This window comes from Loxodonta africana, chromosome 13 (assembly GCF_030014295.1).
Source record: "Loxodonta africana isolate mLoxAfr1 chromosome 13, mLoxAfr1.hap2, whole genome shotgun sequence".
In the NCBI taxonomy this organism is placed as follows: domain Eukaryota; kingdom Metazoa; phylum Chordata; class Mammalia; order Proboscidea; family Elephantidae; genus Loxodonta; species Loxodonta africana.
In genome coordinates this window covers 14,310,853-14,333,226 of record NC_087354.1, presented here as the reverse complement: position 1 = coordinate 14,333,226, position 22,374 = coordinate 14,310,853, and the positions used below count along the sequence as shown (strand labels likewise).

The 22,374-nt window shown below is 43.8% G+C and overlaps 1 protein-coding gene across 1 annotated transcript in view; it reads right to left on the bottom strand.

Moving 5' to 3' along the window:
- The window catches only part of ADAMTS17 (ADAM metallopeptidase with thrombospondin type 1 motif 17), a 389,915-nt gene that overhangs the window by 94,353 nt on the left and 273,188 nt on the right, over nt 1-22,374 (bottom strand). Inside the window, exons 10-11 of the mRNA XM_064267055.1 lie at nt 9,953-10,054; nt 8,123-8,268 (exon numbers count right to left, since the gene is read on the bottom strand). Of these exons, the coding sequence (XP_064123125.1) occupies nt 8,123-8,268; nt 9,953-10,054 (248 nt within the window). The remainder of the gene's footprint in view (nt 1-8,122; nt 8,269-9,952; nt 10,055-22,374) is intronic.

Below are 22,374 nucleotides of genomic sequence, written 5' to 3'. Positions count from 1 at the left end.
GCCCTGACTGCAGCCTTGGATGGGAAACTGAAGCTCCAATAGGTTAAATAAATGCTCAGGGGGCAAGTAAGGGGTGGAGATAAGATGAAACGTGATGCCTGAGAGCCCCTGGATCTGGCAGAAGCAGGCCTGGAAGAGGCTGCCCACTGGGTATTGCAGCCCTGGAAGGGCTGACTGATCAGCTGATACAGTCACCTGAGTGCTATTCATTTTGCTGATACATTCTCCAATATCAATCGCCAACTTTTATTCTTACTTTCTTAGGATGTTCTAAACACAAGGCAGACACTTAGCTAGGCCACCAAATCCCCTGAGCAGGCACTTCATAAGAAAGAACACCCAGATGGCAAATAAAGACATAAACAGATGCTCAACTTCATTTCTTGTCGGGGAAACGCAAATAACATCCTCAGTGAGATACCTCTCCACACCAACCAGAATGACTGAGATGGAAGACTGACAACATCACGTTAAGGGTGTGGAGGCACTGGAACCCACCCCTGGCTCACTGCTGTGAAAATGGTACAGCTAGTCTGAGAAACGGACAGTTCTTCACGAGTTTACAAACATGGCAGTGGGAGCCAGCAAGGCCACACAGGCTGTCCTGACACGTGCTGGCACGTGGGCAGCCATGATAGGTGCACTTCTCTTTCTCTATGGTGCCAAACCCAAACCCAAACCCAAACCCAAACCCAGTGCGGTTGAGTCGATTCCGACTCATAGCGACCCTATAGGACAGAGTAGAACTGCCTCATAGAGTTTCCAAGGAGCTCCTGGCGGATTCAAGCTGCCTACCCTTTGGTTAGCAGCTGTAGCACTTAACCACTATGCCACCAGGGTTTCCTTCTGTATGGTACACTCCAATAAATCTGCTTCAGTAAGAGGGAGAGGAATAAGGAAGAGGAGCTTTGTGAGAAACTGAAAGTGTGGAGACAAGCGAGCTCCTCCCCAGATGGTGAGCTCTTCCCCAGATGGTAAGGTTCTCTCCAGATGGTGAGCTCCACCCCGGATCATGAACTCCTCCCCAGATGGTGAGATCCTCCCCAAATGGTAAGGTCCTCCCCAGATGGTGAGCTCCACCCCAGATCATGAACTCCTCCTCAGATCGTGAGCTCCTCCCCAGATCGTGAGCTCCTCCCCAGATTGTCAGCTCCTCCCCAGATGGTGAGTTCCACCCCAGATGGTGAGATCCTCCCCAGATCGTGAACTCTTCCCCAGATCATGAACTCCTGGTGGGCAAGGCTTCTGCCCAGGGTTGGATCTGCAGGGCCCTAGGGCAGGACCAAGCACAGAGTAGAGAAGCAGCAAAAGTTTGCAGAAATGAACAGAAAACCAAGGCAGCAGATCTGCCCTGTCCCTGGGAGTGGGTAAAAAAGAAAGCTTCAGCTGAATGGCCTTGTTTTTTTTTGCTTTCTTAGGTGATGGCAAATTGGAAGATAAAGTCATGAGAGCAGTTCACACCTGCTCGCCACCCAGAGACGCGGCACACACAGCAAGTGCTGACACCCAGGCTCCTGCCCCATGCCGTGTGAGGAAGCAGGCAAAGCTGCAGAGCACAGAGCGGGCACGGGGTGGCTCTGTCCCTTCAGGGCAGAGGACGCCCTAGTTTTAAGGCCTCCTCTGAAAGGCATCCAAGTAACACATGTAAGTGATGTTGAAGCGTATTAGACTGGGATTTCTAAAAACGACTCAGATGAATGCCAGGTTGCTGGCACAGCGAGGCTCATGCTGGGGTTTCACTGCGGAACTGCAGAACGATTGCAGGCATGCCAATCCCCCACCCCGTCGTCCCAGCTCAGCGGCCCCGACATTCTCACTAACCTTCTATGCATCTCCAGCAACCTCTCAACCCTCCTTTTGCTCCAGTTGAGCTGGCTTTTACACAAAAGCAGCCAGGCATTACCTCCTCACCCCACTCTCAGCCCTCCCCAAACGCGAGCCTTCTAACGGGGTACCAGAATTCCAGTTAAAGATGAACTTACTACCGTGCAGTCTTTTAGAGGAAACTCCCACCGACAGTGACACAAGTTAAGCAGAAAAGGACCAGCCTAGGAAGCTGGTTTTAAAACATGGATGGTCCCTGTGGCCTCCGTTTCAGCTGGCAAGAAACAGAAATTCCACTAGCTGTAAAGACCAAGACTAGGGAAAAAAATGGGGTCTCTTGCCAACATCTTTGGACAGTGAATAAACCATCTGCAACAGATGGGGAAGGAGCCAAGAATATAAAGTGAAAGGGTGGGAAGGGGCCCACAGGCAGGTTCCGAGCTGTGATGCACAGAGTGGGGGGATCTGGACACCACTATGAAATCTTCAAGCAGCAAGCCTGGTGATTTAAGGAGTGAGATGGGAGGGGACATGGTACTGGACAAGGCTCGGCTCGGGGGCCTCCATCAGCTGTGCTTTGTAAAAATCACCTCATCAGGTCGCCGACAAACGCAAATGTGAATGACAGCCAGGACTTCATGAATTGTATCCCCATGTTCATCTTGCATGGAAGCCCAGGGACCACCGCTAGGACCCCAACCCAGGCTGGCCCAGCACCTCCTATCACCCTGGACTGGTAAACAAGGGGAGACCAGACAGCTGCAAGGGGAAAGAGAGCGGCTTCTGTTCAGAACAGAAAACAGAGTTACACTCTTACTGCAACAGATGAGAGGACGTTCACAGTGTAAATGCTATGGATGTAAAAGCATACCATGTCCCTCCCTCGGGGATAAACGAGGCCAGGTTATGGTTTGCAGCTTGTTCCTGAGAAGGCCCTGAGCACCTCCAGCTGTAAGCTACAGCCTTGCTAGGGAGGGCAGGCCCAGGTGGAGGGACAGTAGGGTGGGGTAGGGCAGGTGACGTGATGCCAGAGACCTGGCCAGGGATGGATTACCCAATAAGCACGGTATGCACGGGCTTACTTGTGTTTACTAATTTGTAGGCCTAATGTCACCTGTTTTTGTCTTTGATGTAGTGAAACCCATGTGAAATTGTGCACTACAGGTTAAGAAGTAAACACAATTAAGCCTGTGCATATCCTGCTTACTGGTTAAGCCACCATTGCCTGGGCCCCACCCCTGGCTGCTCGGTTCTTATCAGGCCTTCATGAGGAGCGACGGGAAAAGTGTGGGGACCCACCTGGTGATAAACTTTCTTGGAATAAGAATTTATGATAGCATTTGTGTTTGGGGAAAGGGTAAATGTACTATTAGGTATGTGTCTGGGGGCACTGAATGAACTGAGAGACGGTGTTTCTCCAGCAAGCATACCTCCAGTCGGCAAGTCAGTCAGCACTTATTATGGGGTGTCTCCTCTGCACGAGACGATGAAGGGAACTCAATTATGGATTGAATTGTGTCCCTTAAAATTTATATTGAAGTCTTAACCCTTGTAGGTGTTTGGAAACATGGTCTTTGAAGACGATTATCAGTTGGGCTAACATGGGGTCAGACTGGAGTAGGGTGAAGCCTAATCCAATCAGAGTGGTGTTCTCATAAAGGAGCCTCCCTGAGGAAAGACATTTACATTGAGGCCCAAAGGGGAAAAGAGCAAGTCAGGAAAGGGGAAGGAGCTTGGCAGATGTCCTGGGGGTGGGACAACGTATGAGGAGCAGTGAGGAGGCCGGGAGGCCAGGTTCAGAGTGGGGATCATATCCTACTCGCAGCAGGAAGTGACCGAATGGGCTGAAGCATGGAGAGGTGCGATCGGACTGATGCCTAAGTGAGCTTCTCTGGCTCCTGTGAGGAGAATGAATTTGAGAGGGTTAGCAGCAGGAAGCAGTGTGGAAGGAGCTGGAGCCTGGTGCCTGGGTCCATACCTGGCTTGTCACTACCTAGGTTGGGACACTGGGCAAGTTATTTAGCCTCTCTCTGATTCCAGGTTTTTATCTGTAAAATGGGGATAAAAATAATACCACTCTCCTGTTGTTAGAGGCCATCGTGTTGGCCCCGACTCACAGCAACCCTATGTGCAACAGAACAAAACGTTGCCTGCTCCCAAGCCGTCTTCACGATCATTGGTACGCCGGAGCCCACTGTTGGGGCCACTGTGGACTCTGAATGCCTTCCATCCTAGGGGGCTCATTTCCCAGGGTCAGACCGAACTATATGTGTATATATATTTCTATTTACTTTAGATGAAGGTTTACAGAATTAGCTTCTCATTATACAGTTAGTACACATATTGTTTCACGACACTGGTGAGCAACCCCACAACATGTCAACGCTCTCCCTTCTCAACCGTGGGCTCCCTATTACCAGCTTTCCTGTCCCCTCCTGCCTTCTCATCCTTGTCCTTGGGCTGGTGTGCCCCTTTAGTCTTGTTTTGTTTTGTGGGTCTGTCTAATCTTTGGCTGAAGGGTGAACCTTGGGAGTAACTTCAGTGCTGAGCTAAAAGGGTGTCCAGGGGCCATACTTTCAGGGTTTCTCCAGTTTCTGTTAGACCAGTAAGTCTGATCATTTTTTTGTGAGTTAGAATTTTATTCTACATTTTTCTCCAGCTCTGTCCGGCATCTTCTGTTGTGATCCCTGTCAGAGCAGTTGGCGGTGGTAGCCAGGCACCATCTAGTCGTGCTGGACTCAGTCTGGTGGAGGCTGTGGTAGATGTGGTTCATTAGTCCTTTGGACTAATCTTTCCCTTGTATCTATAGTTTTCTTCATTCTCCCCTTGCTCGCAAAGCGGTGAGACCAGTGGAGTATCTTAGATGGCCGCTCACAGGCTTTTAAGACCCCAGACGCTACTCACTAAAGTAGAATGTAGGACATTTTCTTTATAAACTGTTATGCCAATAGAACTATAGATGTTCCCCGAGACCGTGGTCCCCACAGCCCTCAGCCCAGTAATTCGGTCCCTCAGGGAGTTTGGATGTATCTATAGAGCTTCCATGACCTTGCCTTGTACAAGTTGTGCTGACTTCCCCAGTACTGTGTACTGTCTTACCCTTCACCAATGTTATCTCTTACCTATTATCTGTTTAGTGTTGAACAATATTCTGTTGTGATCCATAGAGTTTTTTATTGGCTAATTTTTGGAAGTAGATTGCCAGGATTTTCTTTCTTGTCTGTCTTAGTCTGGAAGCTCCACTGAAACCTGTCCACCATGGGTGACCCTGCTGGTGTTTGAAATACTGGTGGCATAGCTTCTAGCATCGCAGCAACATGTAAGCCACCACAGTGTGACAAACTAACAGATGGTGGACATTTCATAGGGCAACATTAAAGAATTTCCTACATTTAAATGTCTAGAAAGGTTCCTGGCACGTGAGGAGAGCTGCTAGACTCACTATTATTATGATCAGACAAGAAGGAGGAAGAAAAGCAGACAAGGCGACAACTCAAGGACTCAAGCCAGGTCATGGATGGTAGCACTATTTACTGAGAGGGGAGGAAAGAAGAGCATGGGTTAGAAAGGATTAAGGTGTCTGGGGAAGACCCAGCAGAGTTGGCAGGACTGTGCCCCTTGAAAGCAGGCAGGGATTTTATCTGCTGTCACTTGTCACTGTAAGCTTACACCTAGCAGAGCCCTTGGCCCAGAGGTAGGGCTCCATCGACGTGTCCCTGAAGACCTGATGTTGGAAAGGCAGCCCCGGGAGGGAGCACAGGGGGCCAAAGGGGTGAGAAGACCAGTGTTTTCTTTCCTGTCTTGTGCCATTTCCCTGCCCCATGAGAAAATCCTAAGGGGTGTTGCGGACTCCAGAGATTAGACATGCAGACTTCGCTCTCAGGGATGTGTTGATGCCCATAAAAGTCTGATGTGCTGAAACTCATGACTACCCAGCAGACCATGTGCTCCAGTCCCACAGATTTCCCTTGTTCAGTGAGAACGTACGGGAGAAAGGTGCTACGACTGAATAACGTCTTCCAAAATAATCCTGCAAGTCCTAACCTCTGCACCTGTTATGTTAATGAGGCCATACCAGAGTAGGGAGGGCCCTAAACAGAATCACTTCTGAGTGGTGTCTTATAAAGGGAGAACAGACACAGAGACACACAGGGAAGGGAAGACGCCTGTGAAAGATCCCTCCAGGAGCCAAGGAATGCCTGGGGCTACCAACAAAGAAGGACCCTCCCTTAGAGCAGATGCCCTGATTGGACTTTTAGCTTCTAGAACGATAAGGCAATAGACTTTTGTTCTTTAAAGACACCCACTTGTGGTACTATTGTTCTAGTAGCACCAGAAGGTCCCACCCTTAGCCAGCCATTGGAATCATTTGGGAGATTTAAAACATTCCATTCCTGGGTCCCACCCCCAAGTGTGTGATTTAACTGGTCTGAGGCAGAGCCTGGGCATCATGATTGTTAAAAACAGAGGGATTTGAGAGTTAAATAATCAGTTATTATTTAAGGTGGATATAAAACGTTTCTTTTCAATCATGATTTACAACTTGCTCATTTTCAAAATTGATGTGTTGCAGGTAACATATAAAACAGACCATTTAAAAAAGGAGTAAAAATAGGGAATTATTGTAACAGAACATAAAGTCTAGGCCAGAGCTTTCTGGAGGAACGAATGAGCAAAGGTGAACAAGAAGTGTTATGGTGTCATCATGGTCCATAAAAGGACACCGATGAGGCAATCAGGAAACTCTGGTAGCGCAGTGGTTAAGAGTTTGGCTGCTAACCAAAAGGTCGGCAGTTTGAATCCACCAGGTGCTCCTTGGAAACCCTATGGGGCGGTTCTACTCTGTCCTATAAAGTCACTGTGAGTTGGAATCAACTTGATGGCAATGGGTTATGAGGTAATCAGAGTCCCTGGGTAGCACAAACAGTTAACCCACTTGGCTCTAACTGAAAGGTTAGAGGTTCAAGTCCACCCACAGACAACTTGGAAGAAAGGCATGGCAATCTCCTTCTGAAAAATCAGCCATTAAAAACCCTATGGAGAACAGGTCTTCTCTGACACACGGGGTTCACCAAGAGCTGGCGTTGACTTGACAGCAACTGGTTTCACGAAGTCATCTGTTGTTGTTAGTTGCTGTCGAGCTGGCCTCCAACTCATGGCAACCCCATGCACAGCAGAATGGGACGCTGCCTGGTCCCGTGCCATACTCACGATTGGCTGCAGATCAGATCATTGTAAGCTATAGGGTTTTCAGTGGGTGATTTTTGGAAGTAGATCATCAGGCCCTTCTTCCTAGTCTGTCTTTGTCTGGAAGCTCTGCTGAAACCTGTTCAGCATCATAGCAACATGCAAGCCTTCAGTGACAGGTGGGTATGGCTGCACATGAGGTGCACTGGTCGGGAACTGAACCTTGGTCTTACACGAGGGAGGCGAGAGTTCTACAACCAAATCACCAGTGTCTCACAAGGTAATCTACAGAGAAATAACACCAAAACCAGGCCTTCGAACCAGTTTGTTTGAGTTTGAACCTCTGCTGATAATTTGTATTTCTGGCAAGCTCCCTGTTGAGAATTTGCATTTCTAACAAGTTCTCAGGAAGTTATACATAAGAATCACCTGGGGGATCTTGTTAAAATGTAGATTCTGATTCAGTATATCTGGGGTGAAAATGCAAATTCTCAGAAGGGAATTTGTTAGAAATGCAAATTCTCAGCAGGCGTTCGAACCTCAATGAACTGGATCAAAGCCCTGACCAAAACACTTTTTCTCCCATCAAATCTTCCTAGGATAGGTGAAAACCATTTGGATGAACAAGAGGGCTGAACACACAGATACTTCGTAGCTCATTAACCACCATGCTGTTCCCCAATCAGTCAACAGCCAACTTGACAGGGTCATCACACTTTCCTGAAGGTCTACAGGCTTCCCTATGATGACCTTGGCCAAGTAAGACCAAGAAGCAGGAGACAAGGGGTTGCAGCCCACCTGTCTTGGGAAACCTTTCTTCCAGAACCCAGCCAAGGAACAGAGAACCCCACTCCCCACACAACTTCACTGCTCCCAGGTTCACAGAAGTGCTCTCTCTGCACCCAAGAAAAGACCTGCTAAGTGGACACTCACGATGCCCCTGTGCCCTGAACTCTCGGTTCAGTTTCATTTTCCTAACATCCAAATTTCCAGTGCGACAGACCCCGCCTTTGCACGAGGCAGTGGTCGCTGCAGTTTAGGATCTTCCTCCTGGCCTCAGGACACCTCCATCAGGGCACCTGGGAGAACGCACTGGCTGAGGGGGACTTACGGGGGGTTGTCACATTTCCTCTGCCGGAAGCGGGCTCCCGTGCCGCATGTTCGGCTGCACATGCTCCAGGCGCCCCACGGACTCCAGTCTCCGTCCACGTGCTCTGGGATGGGCGTCTTGCTGACACACTCCCCGGCGCGACACCACTAAAACAGAGGGAGGACCCGCGGGCCCGAGCTGCTCAAGGAGAGAAGAAGCCTGCTCATTCCCCAAATTAGTGATCCACCCACGCCAAAAACACCATGCCCCCCAAATCAGCTTTTATAATTTAGGAGTCCTGTTGCTATGAGTCAGAACTGACTAGATAGCAGTGGGTTTGGTTTTGGTAGGTGGTACAAATAGTTTGTGCTCAACTTCTAACCTACAGGCTGGCAGTTGGAACTCACCCAACAGCATCTGGTGATCTGCTTCCATAAAGATTACAGCCAAGAAAGCCCTATGGGAGTAGTTCTACTCTGTAAGGTGGCATCATCCTGAGTTGGAATTGACTCAACGGTAAGGGGTTTGGTTTTTCTGGTTGGGTGGTGCAAATAGTCAAGGGATGGATTATCCGATAAGCAAGGTATGCGGGGCTCACTCGTGCTTACTAATTCCGTTGTGCACAATTCATCTGTTTTTCACCGTGTCAAAGAGGTGGTGAAACCCATGTGAAATTGTGCACTACAGAGTAGTAATAAAATTAAGCCTGTGTGTACCTTGCTTACTGGTTAATCTGCCCCTGCTGCTCACCAAAAGGTTGAAGGTTCAAGTTCACCCAGAGGTACCTCAGAAGAAAGACCTGCAATCCACTTCCGGAAAGATCAGCCATTGAAAACCCTATAGAGCACAGTTCTACTCTGACACATGTAGGGTCACCTGGAGTTGGAATAGACTTTACAACAACTGGAAAAAATAAAAGTAGACTATTTTGGGGTGTGCATGTTTGCAAATTTTAGCAGCAGTTCTTACTCAACACTGACACCTCTCTAGAGTTTGGGTTTTGCCCTAAACTTCCACATGGCATGTGCTCCACTGGGATTTTGTAAATTCTCAGAAAAAGGAATCATCCACATGGCTCATGAAGAGACCTGAGTGTCTGCAAACCGTGCTTACTGTGAGCAAAGGTGGCGTGTCCCGCTCTGTGGTTTTGAGCTTCAGAGCTGGCTTTGGTGGTTTGTAATGATACTACTGACACCATGTGAGTGAACCCTGGTTCTTTCTGAGGATAAGAGAAAGCCAATCTTCTACAACAGAATTTCCTATCCTGTGTGACATATGACCCCGAGGCATGAGATGTGTTTTCAAGGGTCTCAATCCAGCTCTTTCAATCCTTCCCACAGGGCCAAGGAGAAAGTCTCAGATTGTTGCTGCTGTATCTTGAACACCTGTGTTAACACTTAACAGTCTCTCCCGTTAACGAAGACTGGCGCAGGCTCACTCTCCTACCATCTAGCTAGAATTTGATAGCATTGCTTGTTCCCATTAAATTCATTTTACGATAGCCTGTTACGTGTGTCAAGTGATATCGTTCTTCCATTTAACGTATGCTGCCGTAAAGTGTTCTCTTTAAATAAATTCACTCGTGATAAAAGGAGTTAATTTAACAAAAATATTAACTAAATAATTCTTGTAACATGTAAGAAAAGAAGAATGAGGTGACGAAGCTGTCCCTGTGTGCCCTGAGGGACCTCCATGGGCATTTCGGGGATGCCTGGGAGATGTTTTGAGGCTCATGAACACAGAGTGCAGATTGCTTCTGAGAAGAGAGATGCCTATGACTGCTTACTTCAGGGCACCAGGAGCCATGGGGCTGCCTTCGGGGGCGGGGGGCAGTGGGAGACAGGAGGTTACCTTGTCTGCCCCACACTCAGTGCCATCCAAAGGCGGGTCCAGCTTGGTCTTGCAGGATGAATCTCCTTCAACCAGGCACCACAGACCGGCACACATCAGATGCTGTAGTGACAAGGGCAGGAAGCATCATTGCTGAGAACCTCTGCACACACCGGTCGCAGCTGAAACAGCTCCCAGCTGAAGAGCTGGGGCAGCAGGCGAAGCCCAATGCCCAGTTCAGATTTGGGATTGGAAACATGAGAAGAGGGAGGGTCATGAATCTGCATGTCGAAAAAATAAATGCATTATTTAAACTGGCTCATTTACCTCAATGAAATTCTGTGTATCTACTGCTGGGAGGGCTTGTCTCATGGGGATTCAGCTCAGTGTTCAGGCATCAGCTATTGGGGACCTGCTAGGTGTGAGACTCAGTACCTCAGCTGGGAGCCACAGCCCCTGCCTCCCAGGAGAGATTAGTAAAGAGATAGCTTCCATTTAAAGCTGCGAGGTAGGAGGCACAGGCCAGGAGTTATAAGGAAGCAAGTAGAGATAAAGACTGTAACCAACCAAGTCTTGGGCAGAGAAGGCTGCTGAAAAAGGTGGCTCTGGACTAAGGCTGGGAAGTGGGTGGGGTTCAGTGAGCAGCAGCCATGCAGACCCAGAGAGAGTCCAAAGGGTAATGAAGGTATAGGGCTCCATGGGTTGGGCTAAAAGGACCCCTTCAGTACCCTGCGGGCACCCAATTTTCCAGCTCAACTAGTTGTGCACAGTTTCTTACAATATTTCACCTAGAGAATTTCATAACATCCACAAATATGCAATGAAAACAATTCTGCAGAAACAGGAAAAGGCATTTAAAAACACAGATTCCTACTTGTATTAGTAGGAAATTTGGTTATTGTCAGACTGCTCATTATGAGACAATTTATCAAGATAATTGAAGCGGACACTGCCAGTGCCCCAGCCCTGTGTCCTCAGCTTCTCCGGCCTCTCCACAGGAGCTCCCTGCAGACAGCTGCCCTCACACCAGGCCAGCTTCCCAAGCCTCCCTGCAGGAGCCTTTCTCTGGCTACGAGCAACCCTCCACCAATAAGGGAGGGAGCTCTAGCTGGATAAATACCTAGCTTCCTCACTATTTGGTGGGGGTGATTCTGAGGCAAGTTCCAGAAGGTTCCACAGGGATGGCCCTATTGCCTACAGCAGTATCCTGCCCACCAATGCACCTTCTCTGCTCTCTCCACCCCCCTTTCTCTCTCACGTCCTCACTCCCTCAGTGCTTCCTGGGATCACTTCCCAGATAAACTACTTGCACCCAAAGCCTCCCCTCTGGTCTGAAAATTGAGAACACATGTTCTTAAGGATCTTTTAAAGACACAGTGCTTCCAGTATGCCAAACTCAATCATGGCTAAAAGGCCTGAGCCACAGTGGGGAAACATCACCTTTCAGAGTGCGGATGAAGGACCCGCTGGTGCCCTTCCGGGAGGGTAAAGGTCACAGGGTATAGCCCAGGGCAGTCGCAGTGGGTTTGCAAAGGGTGTGCTGTGCTCAGTTCAGATGTCTGATGTTCCAAATAACCTCAAACATCTGCACAGAATAGATGTACAACTCCGCTGTCTAAAGTCCAAAATGTTTAGCAGTTGAAGGGACAAAACTAAAACAGAAGAAGGAAAGGATAGCAGAGCTGGGGGGCGGAGGGAGAGCTTTTCAAAAGAGCTAAAGGAAGCCTAAGCCCCTTCTCATTTTTCCAGTTTGTCCGAGCTGATCTGTATCCTGAAGAAGCCAAAGATTCAAGTGGAATATTACACAGTTGGGTTTAAAAGAGCCTACATGGTCGCATGATTTCTCCCCTCTCAGTGGAACGGTAAAAAGACGAGAGCCCTGAGTGCAGCACCAGCTGGTCCTATAAAGATTTACTGCAGCTCATTAAATGTTTGATTCCATGCACTCTGACCTCAGAGCTCTTTGAAAGTGTGGCGTCAGGGTGTGGACACGTGCTCTTGAGACAAGACCAGCCCAGGAGGTGAATTTATGGCTTACGGGTGCTTGGATTAGGAGAGAGAGAGGAAAAAAGTGGTGTAAACTGTTTAGTGTGCATTTTATAGACAGTGTTTTCTCCTAAAACTTCTTTTTTAATCATCAAAGAAAAGGAGAATGAGTTCAGATAAAGATTTCTTAGTAAGAACATAAAAAGCACTAATCATAAAGGAAAAATATCATGAAATTATACTATATTAAAACAAAGAACTTCTGTTCATCCAAAGGCACCTGTAAGGAAGTGGGAGAAGATGACATCTGCAATACACGGGTGAGATTTGTAATGCATGTAATTGACAAAGTAATTGGATCCAGGATATAGATTTTTAAAACCTCCTACAGCAGATTAATTAAGAAAAAGGTAGACCCAGTAGAAATGTTCAAAAGACATGAACAGACACTTCACAAAAAAAGGATACTGAAATGACCAAAACACAAATGAAAAGGTGCTCGGTTTTATCATCAGGGAAAAACAAATTAAAACTCCCATTAGATACCTCTACACACCCACCAGAATGGCTAGAATGAAAAAGATGGAGAATATCATACCAAGAGTCAGCAAAGGTGTGAGCAATGCGAACTCTTCTTTACTGATGATGAAGTTCTAACCTCATTCAACAACTCTGGAAAACTCTTTGGCAGTATTTACTAAAACTGAAGATACACATGCTCTATTACCCAGCAATCCCACTCCTAGGTATGTCCACCAAAGACACTGTCAAGAATGTTTACGACAGTACTCTTTGTATTAATCTCAAATTGGAAAAAAAAAAAAATGCCCACCAACGGCAGAACAGATGAATTATGGTATATTACAACTACTGAATACTACATAATTTCAATTATATAAAGTGCAAAAACAAGTAAAATAAATCTGAAGTGTTGGGAGTCAAGATAGTGGTTATCTTTGTAGAGTGGACTTGTGACTGGTCAGGGGCATGAGGGGACTTCTAGGTACTGGTAATGTTCACTTTCTTGATTTGGTGTTGTACACAGGTATGTTCAATTTATAAGCAAAGAAAAGGGGACTAAGTAGGAAAGACCTTAGAACAGCCTCTGATCCAAGCTTGGCCACTACCATTGCTCCCTGTGCCCAAGCCAAGCAATCTTCCTTCCTGCAAAGCACTTCCACTAATGATCACACGGGAAGGACTACACTGAGACTTGTCCCTATGATGCATTCTCAGATCAACAACTGGCATTTGCATCATGCTTAAAAATCACAAAGTGCTCTGATGTCTGTCATCTCAACCCTCACGACAGCCCTGGAAGGCAGGGAGAATGAGGGCTTTTACCATTTTTCCCGTTTTTCTAATGAGGAGGCAGATGTTTGTAGAGGGCAAGAGACCTGAGCTGGATCAGAAGCACAGGACTGGGATTCATATCATTCATATCCTGGTTCTTGAACTGTGTGGCTTTTACACAGTTTGTATTCACATTATAAAAATTAATCGAGTTCTAAACTTACAATTTGTGTATTTTCCTGCACGTATATTATACTTTACTAAAACAATTGAGTTAGAAAAAGAGACAAAAAGAAATGAATGCTCAAGCTGGTGATGGAATCTGTCATAAAAAGCAGGGAAAGCGGGGCTACACAAGGGAATCCCAAGGATAGACCATATGTGTAGGAAGCCGGATCTCAGAGGAGGAGAGAGACTGCATGGGGAGTAATCTTGCAACTGCTGATCTCTGTGCTGGCACAGTGTTCCCCTTCCACACATCCCAACTCCCCACAATCCTCTCATAAGGTAAATTGCTGATAGCCTGGAAGCACCCCTGGCTCTTCTCAACATGGACATATTGTAAATAGCTGGTCCAGGAAAAACTCAAAAGAGAGCAATAGTGGGAAAAGATCAGCACAGGATCTATTAAAAAAAAAAAAAGTTGCCGTTGAGTTGATTCCGACTCATAGCGACCCTATAGGACAGAGTAGAACTGCCCCATAGCACTCCCAAAGGGTGGCTGGTGGATAAGAACTGCTGATCTTTTGGTGAGCAGCTGAGCTCTTAACCACAGCACCACCAGGGCTACACAGGATATACAGCATGAACAAAAAAGGAAGAAGATCCATTGGAAAGAAGGCAGAAGAAGAATACTCACCAGATATACGGTCATGGAGTAGATGGAAATTATGTGCAAACATACTGTTAAATACTTAAAAAAAAAAATTGCAAAGAGAGCAAACAAAAAACCACACATGCTTAAGAACTCAAGGAAAAGCTGGTCAGGCTAAAGGAGATAAAACATGAGCTATTAGAAGTAAGTAAAGAAATGGAAGAGAAAATAAAATTAGATCACCAATAAAGACCGTACTGAGAGCAGCAGAAAGATGGAGAGACACACCTCTGAAAACACTGTAAGGTCTATGGAGCTCAGGACTGAGAAAAAGTGAATATGGAAATGAACAGATAACATAAAAAGATTAAGAGGAAACGGCAGATATAGAAGACAGATAAAGGAGGTCTGACATAAGTATAAGTGGTTCCAATAAAGACGAGAACTAAAATACTGTTATGGACAAATTATTTGAATATAAAAGACAGTCTCAGTCACAGATTGAAATACATGTTCTAGGAAAAATGGCCCAGAATGATGAATACTGAGACACGTCCAATAAAGTTACTGGATTTTAGTAGTAAAGCCCAAAATCCTTTGGGAAGCCAGGCAAAAACATCCAAGTCACTTATAATGGGGAAAATATCAGGCTGTATACAGATTCCTCCACAGGGCACTCAGTGACAGAAGGCACTGAGCAATACTTATAAAGAGACAGGGAAGAAAAATGTGACTCCAGAAATTTATATCAACCAAATAGTTGATCAACTGTATAGGTAGCACACAAACATTTCCAAACATGCAAATAGCTGAACCTTTTTTTGGGGGGAAATAACTAGAGGATGAACTTCAGCCAATAAAGAAATGACTGAAGAACTCATGACAAAAGGACTAGCAGTCAGCATTGATCAAACCTTGATTAAAACCGAATTAGGGGTTAAAGTTAGAGACGAGAATGAGTATGATAGAAACCCAGACAAAGCAGAAGTAATGCAGATAAGAACAGGCTGGCAGAGAAGGTGGTTGAGGGTGGAGTTGGTTGGAGTAGGAGGTAGGTCTACATATACCGATTTCTCTTCTTGCCAGAGGGAGGTGCAAATGCATGAAAGATAAAATATTCAAGATAGAAGAACATTTAAAGCTAAAATGATAACGCTAAGAAAAACAATATTGGGTGGTAGAGAGAATGGCAAGTAGAGTTAGAAATGTCTTTATTTCATCATACTCGTGTAACTGGGATACAGTAGGTAATCTAAGAGAGAGAGAAGGCTTATTGATGCACCTTCTGCTTCTGGCAAACGGTAGGTGCCATGGATTGAATTATGTCCCCACCAAAAATGTGCATATCAGTTGGGCTGGGCCACGGTTCCAGGTTCTGTGTGATTTCCCTATATGTTGGAAACCCTGCCTCTATGATGTTAATGAGAGAGGATGGATGGCAGTTGTATTAGTGAGGCAGGACTCAACTTACAGGATTAGATTGTGTCTTGAGGCAATCTCTTGAGATATGATAGAAGCAAGCAGAGAGACAGGGGGGCCTCATACCACCAAGAAAGCAGCACCAGGAGCAGAGCCCGTCTTTTGAACCTGGGATCCCTGTGCCAGAGAAGCTCCTTGACCACGGAAAGATTGAGGACAAGGACCTTCCTCCAGAGCCGACAAAGAGAGAAAGCCTTGGCCTGGAGCTGATACCCTGAATTTGGACTTGTAATCTACTTTACTGTGAGAAAATAAACTTCTCTTTGTATTAACCATCCACTTGTGGTATTTCTGTTATAGCAGCACCAGATGACTAAGACAGAAGGCTAGATATTCTGCATCTGTGTGGGTTCTTTTCCATAAGAAAACAGCTAGGTATTGTAACAAAACATAATTCTTATTTCTGAGCTCACTAGAAGTAAGGGAAGTATTCAAGAAAGCAAATACAAAATACATACACGTATATATACATACATACAAACATATACCAACCTGTGGTGAGTACATAAACGGGGTGAGGAGCTCCCCCTGAGGGCAAGTTCTGGTATTGGCACTGCAGTTGGGAAAACTAGTCTTGGGGGTTCCCTTTGAGGAACCACCAAACTGTTTTCCACACTAGCTGCACCATTTCACATTCCCACCACCAATGGATGAGGGTTCCAATTTCTCTGTATCCTCACCAACACTAGCTATTTTTGGAGTTTTGGATAATGGCCATCCATTTAGTAAGCATGAAGTAGTATCTCACTGCATTCCTGAGTTGCATTTTCCTAATAACTAACGATGTTGAGCATCTTTCATGTGCTTATTAGCCATTTATATATCTTCCTTTAAATATTTTGCACATTAAACCCTTATCAGATATAGGATTTCCAAATATTATCTCCCATTCTGTAGATTGTCTTCACTTTCTTGATAGTATCCTTTGATGCCAAAAACTCTTTTCGATGAAGTCCAGTTTATTTTTTCTTTTGTCACTCATGCTTTTGCGAACATATCTAAGAATCCATTGACAAATGCAAAGTCCTGATACTGACTTGCCTTTTTAAAAATTTTAAATATAGTATTTATTATGATTCATTCAACTTATTCCATTCTTGGCCAGCCTCTCTTCTTCTCTAATTTGCTTTTAACCAATAGAATATGGCAAAAGTGATAGCCTGTCACTTCCATGATTATGTTAAGAAGACTAAGACTTTTGTCTTCCTAGCAGATTCTCTCTATTGCCTTATTGGTTTGCACGTTTTGATGAAACAAGTTGCCATGTTGAAAAGAACTGCATGGCAAGGAACTGAGGGCAGTCTCTGATCCATGAGTCAGCAAAGACTGAGACCCTCAGTCCAACAGCCTGCAAGAACCTGAATGCTTCCAACAACCACTAAGTGAGCTTGGAAGTGAATCTTTCCCCAGCTGATCCGTCAGATGAGACTGCCGACTCAGGGCCAACACTTCAATTGCATTCTTGTTAAAGGCTGTAAAGAAGAGGACCTAGCTAAGCCGTGCCTAGATCCCTGACCCACAGAACCTATGAAATAATAAATGTGTGCTGTTTTAAGCCACTAAGTTTTGTGGTAATTTTGATATGCAGAAAAGGTTAACTAATACAGATACATTTCAAAATACTAAAGACAGAAGGAGATCTTTAAAGCAGCTAGAGCGTAAAAACATGGAAAATTAAATGTATAAAAATATAGTTATAACGTAACCACTGGAATATGATAAATCCTCTAAAGAAAAAAAATTACGTACAAAAAAGCAAGGAAAACCAAGAGATACAGTGAGGGAAAAACGTAGTAATGAAAACAGAAACTTAACATAAAATATGGCAACAGAACTAGGACTAAATATATGTGTTTTTTTTTTTTTTTTACCAGTATATATATATATATATATATATATATATATATAAAGAGAGAGAGAGTCACTATGAGTCGGAATCGACTTGACGGCAATGGGTTTGGTTTTTTGGTTTTATACAGTATATGTAAAGGAGACAGACTTTTCAAATAAGGTAAAGATTATTTTAGATTAGATCACAACCCAAAACTCAATCATATGTTACACAACAAGAAATATCTTAAAAATGTGATCCAGAAAAAGTAAAAAAGACAAGAGAGGATTGTTGTTAGGTGCCATCAAGTTGGTTCTGAATCATAGCAACCCTATGTACAACAGAACCAAACACTGCCTGGTCCTGCGCCATCCTCACAATCATGGCTATGTTTGAGCCCATTGTTGTAGCCACTGTGTCAATCCATCCCATTGAGGGTCTTCCTCTTTTTCACTGACCCTCTACTTTACCAAGCATGATGTGCTTCTCCAGGGACTGGTCCCTCCTGATAACATGTCCAAAGTATATGAGGCAAAATCATGCCATCCTCGCTTCTAACAGATTTGTTCATTTTTCTGGCAGTCCACGATATATTCAATATTCTTTGCTAACACCGTAATTCAAAGGCATCAATTCTTCTTTGGTTTTCCTTATTCATTGTCCAGTTTTCACGTGCATATGAAGTGATTGAAAATACCATGGCCTGGGTTAGATGTACCTTAGTCCTCAAACTGACACCTTTGCTTTTTAACATTTAAAAAAAATCTTTTGCAGCAGATTTGCCCAGTGCAATAAGTCATTTGATTTCTTGACTGCTGCTTCCATGGGGCATTGATCATCGATCTAAGTAACTTGAAATCCTTGACAACTTCAATATTTTCTTCACTTATCACCATGTTGCTTATTGGTTCAGTTGTGAGAATTTTTGTTCTCTTTATGTTGAAGTATAACCCGTATTTGTTATGGATTGAATTATGTCCTCCCAAAATGTGTGTCAACTGGCTAGGCAATGATTCCTAGTATCGTGTGGTTGCTCTCCATTTTGTGATCTGATGTAACTTTCTTATGTGTTATAAATCTTAACCTCTATGATGTTAATGAGGCAGGGTTAGAGGCAGTTAGAGACAGTCCCTTGTATATTAAATATTCTTTGCCAACACCATAATTCAAAGGCATCAATTCTTCTTCGGTCTTCCTTATTCATTATGACCTTATTATCAGCCAAAACTGAATCTAGAATTCATAGCATGAAATAAGGCAAAGAAGGACTCCTTATATTGTAAAACAACGATGATTTAAAGTTATAAATATAAATGCACCAATGAGCTTAGCATTCAATCTCATGAAACAAAACTCACTTGAAATATAAGGGGAAACAACAAAAAAGAAATCAGCAAAATAGTCTAATTAACCTTTCTCTGTCCATGACAAATAAGATGGACAAAAGTATGTAAGGATACAGAAAATCTAAATAAAACATTAGACAAGATTGACAGAACTCTATACCATGAAAATGAACACATTTTGAATGGTCATGTAATATTAATAAAAATTAGCCTCAATAAAATCTGGAAAGCAGACTGATGAAATATAACTAGGAATTAATAATAATAATAATTAGAGAAAAAATAACCTACTGCCTAGAAAATTTAAAACTCTCTTTTAAGGGAAACTCCTTAACTCCCTTTTGAGGGAAAATCATAACCAAAATTGCAGATTACGAATAATGAAAGTGAGGCTACTACATGTGGATACAGCTAAAGTAGTACCGGGAGAAAAATTAAGGGCTTCAAATACTCATATTAATAAACAAGGAAGAAAATAAGTGTCCTTCTCAGGAAGTTTGAAAGAGAAAATATAAATCCGTAAGAAAAGAGAAGAAATTAACAATGATAAAAGAAGAAATGTAGGAAAAATAGAAAGCAAAGAAAAATCTAAGAGTTAGCTCTTTTGAGAGAAAAATGACCTAGATAAAAACCATTTGCTAATTCATTCAGAAAAAAGGAGAAAAAGCATGAACAACAAAAAAAGAAAAGAGAAAATAACCAAAATGTAAACCAAAAAAACTGAAACCCATTGCCATCAAGTGGATTCTGACTCATAGCAACGCTACAGGACAGAGTAGAGCTGCCCCATAGGGTTTCCAAAGAACACCTGGTAGACTTAAACTGCTGACCTTTTGGTTAGCCGCTGTAGCTCTTAACCACTACACAACCAGGGTCTAAAAAATAAAATCAGTGAGCACTTAGTTCACTACATAAATTTGAGATGAAATGATTTTCTAAGAATGTATAACTTAATACATCCATTGTCCAGAAAAGATAAAAAATGTATACAGAATAATTAACTTAGAAGATGATGAGAAGGTTGTCACTGAACTACCCTTCTTGAAAATCTCTGGTCCAGATGGTTTCATAAAGGTATATTTTTACAAGTGGATTCTAGTTAGCCTAAGGAAAAAAATGACAACAACACATTTAAATTGTTTAAGAGTATGAAAAGAATGGGGGAGTTCACCTGAATCCTTATATTAAGCTACCAAACCTAACAAGACAACCACCAAACCAAAACCAAACGCAGTGCCGTCGAGTCGATTCTGATTCACAGCGACCTTATAGGACAGAGTAGAACTGCCCCAAAGAGTTTCCAAGGAGTGCCTGGTGGATTCGAAATGCCGGCCCTTTAGTTAGCAGCCGTAGCACTTAACCACTATGCCACCAGGGTTTCCAAGACAACCACAGGAACATAAAAAATTCATACCAAATTCATTTATGAATACTGGTGCAAAAATCCTATATATAATTTACTAATACTTTCAAACTAATACACCATGACCAAGTGAGGTTTATTTCAAGAAAGCAAAGATGATTGTATATTAGAAAATCTGCTAATATAATTCACCATATTGATAACTCAAGAGAAAAATCATTTGGTTCTATCCATGGATGTTGAAAGGACATTTAATAAAATCCAGTCCTCATTGTTTATTGAAACTCTTAATAAGATAAAATATAAATGGCTGCTTCCTTTACCCTGGCACCAAATCCAGATAAAGACAGCACAAGAAAAGAAAACTACAGACCAATATCCCTCATTAACACAGATGCAAATATTCTAAAAAAAAAACACTCCATGAACAGAATTCAACAACATATTAAGAAAATTATACACCACGACCAAGTGGGATTTATTCCAAGAATTACACCACGACCAAGTGGGATTTATTCCAAGAATGCAAGAATGGTTTAACTTTAGAAAACCAATCAATGTAATACACAACATCAATAAAACTAAGGAAAAGAACTATATAATCAGCTCAAAAGATGCAGATATGCATTTAATAAAATTCAACACCCTTTTCTGATAAAAAAAAAAAAACTCTCAGCAAAATAGATATAGAAGGGAAATTCCTTAATACTATTAAGGGCATACATGAAAAACCAACTGCCAACATTATACACAATGGAGAAGTTTGAGAGCCTTCCCCCAGAGAATGAGAATGAGACAAGGATGCCCACTATTACCCCTTCTATTCAATATTTTACTGGAAGTCCTAGCCAGAGCAACAAGGCAAGAAAAAGAAATAAAGTATACCCAAACTGGAAAAGAAGAAGTAAAACGATTTCTATTTGCAGATGACATAATTCTATACACAGAAAATCCCAAACATTCCACAAGAAAGCTGCTGGAACTAATACAAAAATTCAGAAATGCTGCAGGGTACGAGATCAACACACGAAAATCAGTTGGATATCTTTACATTAACATGAAATCTTAAAAGGAAATAAAGATAATAATACCATTTATGATAGCACATAAAATTTTAAAAAATATGTAGGAATAAACTAACCAGACATGTAAAGGGCTTATACTTTACATGTTTTATAGTTATACTATAAAACACTGATATATAATCGATGAAAAGAGACCTACATAAATGGAAGGATATTCTGTCCTCAGGGATTGGAAAACTTAACATTATGAAAATGTCTTAGTATCTAGGGCTGCTATAACAGATAAAACCACAAGTGGATGGCTTTAACAAAAAGAAATTTATTCTCGCAGGCAGAGCCAAGATGGCGGAGTAGTTGGATGCTTCCGGTGAACCCTCTTACAACAAAGACTGGAAAAAACAAGTGAAAAGATTACATTTATGACAAGCTAGATGCCCTGAACATCAAAGGCAAAGTTAGAAAATGGACTGAGCGGCAGGGGAAGGGAGAGATGGTTCAGTAGCAGAGAGGAGCTGCTGGACCTAAAATGCCAGGACCCACAGGCACCATTCCCGGGAGTGGCTGCAGCCAAGTGGTGATGGCATTTGGCCACAGTTCCCTCAGGGAGAAACAGCCAGCCGCAGAGCCTACTCACACCTCCAGAACCAGAGAAGAACGGTGCTCTCGGCAAAAGCTAAGTACTTCATATATTTTACCGCACCCCCAGCCCCCAAGCCAGCTTCAGTGGGTGTTGATTTCCCTGGGCCTGAAATAGGTCCTCTTGCATGCCCTGAGCCATTCTCCCAGCATTGGAGAAGGAATAAATTCACAATTGGGGAAAAGATAATCTGCCAGCTCGACTAACCTGGGGAGCTCAGGACAGAAGTGGCTCCTGTCCAGGCATAAATGGTCCGTGGACTCTGAATACCTTTCCAACCTGCATGGACCAGTGTGGACCTATTTCAGAAGAACAGGCCCTTGTTGGAAGACTGCAACTGTTACAGCTGTGTGGAGGAGAGGTGTGTGTTTGATGTTTGACACCACTTTCTCTATTAAATGGGTCCTCACCTACCCATATCAGGGGTCTAAGGACTGGTGGCTCCCTTCAGGTCACTAAGCCACCCATGACAGGGGTCAAAGGATAACTGGTACCTCCCAGTCCTTAAAGCCAAAAGCATTGCGTACCCAAGGTCTGTCTGCAGTACCCACCCACCTGTGCACTCTAGGGAACAGGGACACGCTTTCCTCACAGACACTTGGGGGACGGTTGTCAGCCCCCTGCCTTGCTCAGAGCATGACTCCATGCTGCAACGAGATACCATTATGT